The following is an 8703-nucleotide window of genomic DNA, read 5'->3' as shown; positions in this document are numbered from 1 at the left end:
TCGGCCCTCAAAATGCCTGAAAAGCATCCAAGAATGTTTGGGAAACATTGAGAAATCCAGCATTTCTACAGTGATTGTGGATGTTTGATCATAAACAGGGTTTGACAGGCAAGCACAAATGCGATAACAGAAGGTTTCTGTAAAGCAAAATGTCTTAATGGTATTAGGCAACAATAAGCAAAAGTATCAGGGAGAAGAAGGGGGAGAAAAAATTGAAAGTTTAAATTAATCCAAGGATATATTTTCTTACACTGGAGTGAAGTCAAACGGTGACAAATTAGGTCTCAGCTTTCCAAAAATAAAGGGGGCTTGATTTTATGCAGTGGAACATAAAAACCCCCTAAACATGAGATGTAAGCTTCTCACTTATGGACCAGTGTCAGTACCACAGGCACCATGAACTGATGAAAATACTAAAATTTGTTGTATTACAAATTACTAAAAACTATCTTAAAAGTTACATTCCAGGCAGAAAAAATAATTATTTTCATGCGATAGAACTTGCAGAGTAAGCAGCAATCATTTTCATAGACACAACAGACATTCCTTTGTGATCACATGTTTGTTATCACGCGAGCAACACATCGTATAATATGGAGCCAAAATCACTCGGCTGATGTAGGCTTAAACGTGGACTCAGATATCTTAAAAGCATAACAGAATAAGCAAAACAATTTCATGCTCTGCCATAATAAACCATTATCAGCTAACTGGCATTATTAAAAATAATACCCAGATAAATACTTAGACTAGCTTTATGTAAAATTTTCCAGAAGTATTTAAAGGCAGTTCTTTTACATGCATCCAACATTACTTTTTTTAGGAAGAAAAATTTGTAAATAAAAAAAAAAAGGAAATTGAAGGAAAACCAGTTATTTAGCAATAACTTTAGAAAAGTAAGGGTCCTTTATGCTAACAATGACCAGGATTAGCGACTTTATATGGTACCCCACTTCTAGCAAAATATGCAGGTAACGCATGCTGGCAAAATGACACTAGACTAACACAAGAAACAAGAACTCTCCTATCTTATCCAAGTTGCTGTGGAAAGGAAATACAATTAAAACGTATGACATATATGGGATAATTATTTTCTGATTATTTATTAGGATCTGCTAAGAAAACTTAATGAAGTCACCAGGATCTCTGCAGAGGCACCATGTTCCAAGCTAGCCCTTTCGATCAGAGGGCTGATGCCTAAAACTGTAGACTGGAGTAAAGATCTCCTTTTCCTGAGAAAAAATGCTAGATGACAGACTATTTTAATAGCAGAAACATTTAAGCACTACAAAACGCTAAAGCTATGAAGTAGAATCAGACCAAATTTCTTTAATTTAAAGCATTTTATATAGTAAAGGGCCAATCCTTCCCACTAGGTAAGCTAGAAAGAGCTCGGAGTCTTTCCCAATTAGCTTACTGAGGCAAAGAACTCTTCCTCCCCTGAGCTACAGCTATTTCGATTTATATACGAACATAGCATCCTCACTGAACGGTGGTTGGGGTGGGTTTAAAGAAACAAAACAAACCAAAACAAACCCACTACCAGAAAAAAACCCACAAACCACAAATGCACACAGAAGTTATCTCAGATACTTGGGACTGCTGGGTGATTTAGAAGGGTGAGTTATTATGCCTTGGAAGCTAAAATTCAACCAAGTTGGCCAGTTTTCAGTACATGATGTTAGCTTTAAGTACAATCACTTGGCTGATGTAGGATTAAACACAGAATCAGGCATCTTACAAGCATAATAGAAGAAGCAAAACTATTTTACTGTTTTCATAAATACCTCATAATATTTTTCATAAATACTATTTCATAAATACCTCAGTATTCAAGCTCATCTGCATTTCAGTCACTAGGTTTCTAAAAAAAAAAAAACACAACCCAACAAACCCTAACATGTCCAGTTCTAGACTTGCCATTTTGACATAACACTTCTATGCATTCGCTGTACCAATGATAAGGCTCTGACCTAGTTTAGTCGGAGCACTCCATCACCTGTTACATCCAGGTCTAACACTAGCACATTCACTGACCGTGTGTATACAATAGCCTTCACTGGATCCTTGCTTCAGTAGTGCAGTTTTGTGGTTTTTCTACTGTCAACTAGTTGAAATAGAAAATAACAAATTTAGTTAAGCATGTTTCAATTACAGCACTCACACAGAATTGCCAAACATCTCATTTTCTGTAATTTTTATTTCCAATGAAGATTAATAGCAAAGTGCTGATGAACAAGAAGTTATCTTAATTATCTGTCTTTAGGAGGATTAGGATTCTTGCGTCTTCTATGATACCTAGAAGAAAAAAAGGCTGCAGTGAATGCAAGCTTTGGAGAATCTTTGATTCTCCTGATATCTTTCTCCCCGGTGAGTGGTCTGGAGGTTACACAAGTAAGCAAAACACAAGATACACGAGCACAACCCATCACCACTCATTAGTCGTTGTCTCTGTTGTTCACGGAGTTATGTAACGCTACTCATTTCTACTGCTACATCTGCTACAAGCACACAATAATCCAATCAGTTCTACAGCTGAATAGGTACAAAGGCTGCTGTTTATTCTTAATCCTTTGTGTGAAGTTAATTTTATTACATGGTCAGCTTTTCCTTTGGCTAAAATGATTGCTACAGAACAAAGAGACTCGATGTATAAAGGAGTTATGCTAGACTGTACGTTAAATAGTGTAATATTTTGCAGACAAACTAAAAAACAAATTCTTCACAACAAAAATGATCCCTACTTTCCTTTTAATTCCTCACACCCTAAAACAAGGAAGATCCTGTTTGATGTGCGTCAAAGCAACAGCTACCCTTTGGCCACAGAAAGTTTACCATTTCATTCATTTCATCTACTCCCAAAACACAAAATTAAAAATTTTTCTGTGGACAAAAAAAAAAACCTGCCCAAATCAAGTCTCCATAGCTATAAAATTAGAAGCTACCAAAAGGTGTAGTAACATGAACTGGAAAGGAGTAACACAAACTAGAATGTCATTTGTTTCCAGTGGTATTTCTGAACATATATAGTTCCTCTGCAAGCTGTCATGCATATTTGCACCTCTCCTCCTCCTAGCTTTCTGAGTACAAGGCACACCAAGGTATACTTTTCACCATTTCAAATGAAAAACCTCTACTATTATTAAGTCTGAGAATCATCCCATTAAGTTGTTTTCTGAAAAGCTGTTACAGAATAGACATTGCATGTTTCCAAGCTGTATTTGGTTATATCCATTGAAGGTATTTTACACACTAGATTCTCTTAGCAAACTTCACTTATGCAACTTTAACAAATCACCTGAACCAGTAGCTAACTAGATGGTATAAGAAATTTCTACTCTGTGACATATTTTGCAAAAAGAAAAAAAAAAGAAGTTGCAAAGTCTACCAAAGGGGCAGTGTTAAAAAAACCCTTACAAAATACAGTCTTCCATTTACACAACACCGCATTTAAGATTTTATGTAGTAGCCCATGTGCTATCTTGTCTCACATGACTTATCCTAGGTTAAATCTACTCATTAGATTATTCCTGTATCTCCTTTTACATCCCGAAGGAACAAACACTGAAAAGAAAATACTTACTGTCCCACGGGATACCAGCGATGTTTTGTTGTATAAAACATTTTGCTGAGCTCTTCAATTGTAGGACCTCTATTGTTCTTAAGCTCCTTTTCGTTCAGTCTGGATTTCAAAACTTGATCAAGGGTTTCTTCTTTATTATTCACTGGATCTGGCCGTGGTATGGGCTATAAAAACAGTAGTGTATATATTTTCTTTTTCTCCTTTTTTTGAGAAAAACAAAAAGCCAAGCTACATAGATAGCATTACAATTTACTCTTAACAGCTGAAACCGAAGGGATACAGAATACTTGTAATTGTAAAAGCTGTTTACCCCCCGCCCCAAACAAAACCACATCACTGTGGAGCAGATGTTTAGAAACATCTAATTACCCCAGGTGCTACATCTGAATACCCTATCCCTAAAATCAGCACTGCTGTCATCATTATTGCTGATCTCATCTTTACAATTCACTAGCTGAATCATAAGCTTCAGTTCTACTAATACAAAAGTACTTATATTATTCCTATTTAGAAATTTATTCATAGTGATGATCATCATCGCTAAAAAAGCTTCCTAATTGTTTGTGCATCTGCTAAGACTGAGACGTTTGTTCTCAACCTGAAACCTAACTACTAGCACCGTTACAAGTATTTTTCCTTGTTTTAGTCTTTTACACCTGTTTTTCCTGAGAGACGTGCAACTGATAAATTTTAAAATACCGATATGTAACTTGCAGGCAAAGAGTGCTAAAATGTTTTAAGTTTTCAATGGAGAATTTTCACATTGGGTACTTCAGCAACGTAGCTACCATTTGCAATATTTTACTAGCACCTGAGAACTGGAAATTGAAACAAAAAGTGTACACTAGAAAAGTTTATCTAGACATACTTTTGTCGGTGTAAAGAAGAAATTGAAAGTACTACTGGTAGATAAAAATTCAATATTTAAAGTTTTTTGTGGAGTTTACGAACCCAGAGTGCTGAATGGAATTTAAAGCGTGAGTTGAAGAAAGCAACAGCAGCAGCAGCACTCCTTTATATCCTCTCACCCAGATTGCTGCATGTGTACACAGTAGGACATGTGAACTATAACCTGCATTCCAAACATCCTCTTTGAGGAGTACACTCATAGACAGAAACTAGTTTTCTCTGTAGTGCACAAGTATTTGAGTGCGTCACTTAATTCTATTTGAGTTACTACATGCTGTGATATCCAAGCATTTCTTACTCTGCAACTTTCCCTCAATTCAACTGAGAATAAGGTCCTCCACATGGTAGCAGCTATGTTCATCATTCCCTCACTTCACGGACATGCTGATCACATAATAAAAAGTACCTCACTATTTTAAATTAAAAAAAGATGCCCTAAAGACTCAAAATTATGAGCTGCTTATGCCTTTACAAGAGTAAGAAATAGCAATGTGTACATTTCGACATACTTTTGTATGCTCGTATGGAATCTCAAGCGAAGGGTGGTAGCAGACAATTGTCTTCAAATCTGATGTCACTGCAAGTTCCACTTTGCTATAAAAATAAAAACTTACTCTTAAATATATCCCTTAAAATTTTCAGAAATGCTGAGCAACTGAACAGCCCAAGTCCCAAAGAAAACCAGATTTGACCCTGCATTTATGAATTCTTAAGAATCTTCTATAAAATAAATCCTTACAAAATAAGGGTCACAAACCCTTGATCTGACCTTCCCTTTTTTTTTTTCCCCCCAGCCATCTTCAGGTTTCTTTTTTTGGATCAAGAGGAAAAAAGGGCTAAAATAAAATATTAAAGATAGCTGAAAATACGGGTTGGAAAAAATCTCTGACATTTTGAATAATTACATATAAAACTGTAGCAACAGATGGGGGTAATGATCATCAGTGATACTTAGGACATCATGCCTTTATAAGAAGTATGGCACCTACAAAAGAAAGAACAGAAAACAAAGCTCTGATTGGGGTTCCAACTTTTATATTTGGTAAAAGATGATGAGCATGATGAACCAAAAGTCCTACTGAGAGGTTCCTTGAGGGAGTAGGACTCTCTTCTCACCTTCCTTCCTTATTAACTTCCATGACACATTAGCTTGCTAAAACCTTGTATGACATGGATGCTGCGTTTCTCACTGTATTTGTATCATCTTTTCTGGTTTCTACTCAAGCTTCATGCTACTCATGCAGCAGCACAAAAATACCTGGACTTTGTCTTAACAACAAGCATCAATGAAAATGACTGCTCTTAGCTACTTTTGCTTTTCCACAAACAAAACTGCAGGGATGCTGGGGTCATCACCACGTTTAGAATGAGTCCTGCATGATTTTTCCTTATGCTCATTTCTTTAAATACTAACTTCACAATCATTATGATCGGAAACAGTACTTTAGGTAAAATGATTACATATATCCAAAACTGGCAGAAGATGTATTTGATACCATTATGTGACAACTTCACAACAGAGAAAGTAGCCCTGGAATAAACATTAGATGAAACAGGCACACATCAAAGCACGTTTAAGTACCAATTGTAGTCTTCAGCAAGAACTGAGTATGTAGATTTATGGCAAGCACGATACACAGCTCCATCTGCAAAAAAAACACGTAAAGAACACTAATGTAAAAACAGAGCTGTGCCAAATTTAAGAATGTTTACATGTTCATGCTGTTCTAAGTCTTAATCGAGGATTATAATCATACTCAGTTTTAGATTAACAAAACCCAAATACTGTCTAAATAGAAGTTCACTTTACTACACAGATTTCTAGTGCAATCAAAAAATACAGTATCTAGGTAGCTATGGCCTACATTCAGCTTTCCAATTGTATTGTTTTCCTAAGAAAAATCACAGTATGAACAAAATACCTATAGATTTCACCATTAGAGTATATTCTTTATATATGCAAAGAACATTACCTCATGACTTACAGGAAAGATCATAATTTCATTCATAGCAATATTTATTATAAAAACCAAATTTGTACTTCGCTGGCGACTGCTATATATGCTATACAAAACACAAAACTATAACCTCTTGGCTGCTGTAACACTAGAGAACTTTACGCCTTTCCCCAGGTTCCTGTTGCTCCAAGGAAAGCAATCACAAAAATTAAAAGTAGTAAAGAAGGACAGCAGCATCCAGGTCGGTACTAAGTGGACTGAGGGAAGGGATTATCTTCCTCTACTCAGCACCTGTTAGACCACATCTAGATACTACGGTCCTTTAATAAGGGATACTTGGGGCCCTTTAATAAAAGACAAACCTGAATGAGTTCAGCGAAGGCCCGCCAAGATGGTCAGAGGCTGCAGGCTGCCCTGTGGGGAGAGGCTGAAGGACCGGAGCTGGCTCAGCCTGGAGCAGAGACAGTTTTGGGGAGACCTAACAGCAGCCCCCAGTGACTATGTATGAGGAGTGGGGTTACTGAGGAGAGGGAGCCAGTCCGTTCACAGCAGCGCATGGTGGGAGGACGTGAAACAACATCCGCAAGTTGAAACAAGAGGCTCTGACTGGATATGTAGAGAAACGTTTTCCTCATGAGGACAGCCAACCAATGGCACTGGGGCCCAGGCAGGTTTGTGCAGTCTCTGTCCTTGGAGATTTCAAAGACCCAGCCGGCCAAAGCCCTGAGCGACCTGGTGTGATCGCAGAGTTGAACCTGCTTTGAACAGGAGTCTGGACCACAGACCACCTGAAGTCCCTTCCAACTGAGTTTTCCCATGATTCCATTCCCATTTTTTCATAGAATCACAGGATCATTTAGGTTGGAAAAGACCTTTAAGATCATAGAGTCCAACCATAAACCTAACGTAAGGTGTTAAACAGTAACAGTCCCTTATATAGGAACCATACCATAGGCATCTTGCCTTCCACAGCCATGCAGGTATGCATGCCTAGGATGGGCCTGGGAGGTCTCTGTAGTTGACTTCTACTGGCAAACCCCCTCCTTTACTGCCGGAACCTGACACAAATCCACATGTAAGTTTCTGAGCCCGGTGAAGTCTCCCCCAGTGTGGCCTGATGGGATCCATCTGTCCCAATGGGGAAAACACATCTTTGGGCATAAGCTGGCAGGACTGAGCGAGAGAGCTTTAAACTAGAATCGTTGGGGAAGGGGATACCAACAGGAGTGCAGCAGGTGAGCCAAGGGTTGGCATAGCATCACCTGAGCGTGGCAATGCTAGTGGCAACATTTACACTGCTCCTGGGAGCACAGAGGGCTCAGGAGCATATCTGAAATGCTTGTACACCAACACACACAGTATGAGAAACAAAGAGGAGGAACTGGAAGCGTTGGTCAGCTCCCAGAGCTACAGTATCATTAGTACTAGTGAGATCTGGTGGAATGAGTCCCACGACTGGAGTGCTGGGATGGAGGGCTACAGGCTGTTCAGGAGGAAGGCGGAGGTGTTGCACTATATGCAAGGGAGAGGTTTGATTGCACAGCCCTTACAGATAGTGATGATGTGGTTGAGAGTCTCTGGGTAATGATTAGGGTGATGGAAAACAAAGGAGTTGTCGTAGTACGAGTCTATACTGATCACCCAGCCAGAACGTAAGCACTGATGAGTTATTCTATAGGCAATTAGGAGAAATTTCTGGATCAGTAGCCCTTGTCTTTATGGGAGATTTCAACTTCCCAGATATCAACTGGGAATATCATACTGCTGTGACGAGCAGGTCTTGGAAATTCTTCAAGTTTGTAGGAGATAACTTTTTGTCACAGGTACTCAGTGAGCCAACTAGGAAAGATGCCCTTCTAGACTTGCTATTTGTGAATAGAGAAGGACTTGTGGGGGATGTGATGGCAGGTGGCTGTCTTGGCCACAGTGATCATGAAATAGTTGAGTTTAAAATTTTCAGTGTAATGAGAAAAAAGGACAGCAGAGTTGCTACACCGGACTTCAGGAGAGCAAACTTTAAGCTATTCAGGGAGCTATTTAGTAAGGCTTTTTGTAACTGTCCCTCACAGCATCCTTCTGGACAAGTTGTCCAACTGTGGGATGAGCGGATTCACGGTGCGCTGAGTGAAGAACTGGCTGAACGGCAAAGCTCAAAGAGTTGTAGCAAATGGGGCTGCATCTTGCTGGCAACCAGTCACCAGCGGTGTTCCTCAGTGTTCAGTTCTGGGGCCAGTCCTGTTCAATATATTTATC

General features: G+C 38.8%; 1 protein-coding gene across 1 annotated transcript; it reads right to left on the bottom strand.

Moving 5' to 3' along the window:
• Nucleotides 1-2172: 2172 nt before the first annotated feature.
• Nucleotides 2173-6138, bottom strand: MRPL42 (mitochondrial ribosomal protein L42; the record flags this gene model as incomplete). Its single annotated transcript, XM_009586970.1, has 4 exons — nucleotides 2173-2298; nucleotides 3584-3747; nucleotides 5002-5086; nucleotides 6075-6138. Coding segments are annotated over 4 exons (359 nt in total), but the record flags the coding sequence as incomplete, so codon positions are not given.
• Between the last annotated feature and the right edge of the window lie 2565 nt (nucleotides 6139-8703).

The sequence above is a fragment of the Fulmarus glacialis genome, unplaced genomic scaffold (genome assembly GCF_000690835.1).
Source record: "Fulmarus glacialis isolate BGI_N327 unplaced genomic scaffold, ASM69083v1 scaffold24510, whole genome shotgun sequence".
NCBI lineage: Eukaryota > Metazoa > Chordata > Aves > Procellariiformes > Procellariidae > Fulmarus > Fulmarus glacialis.
This window is presented reverse-complemented; position numbering and strand designations above follow the sequence as displayed.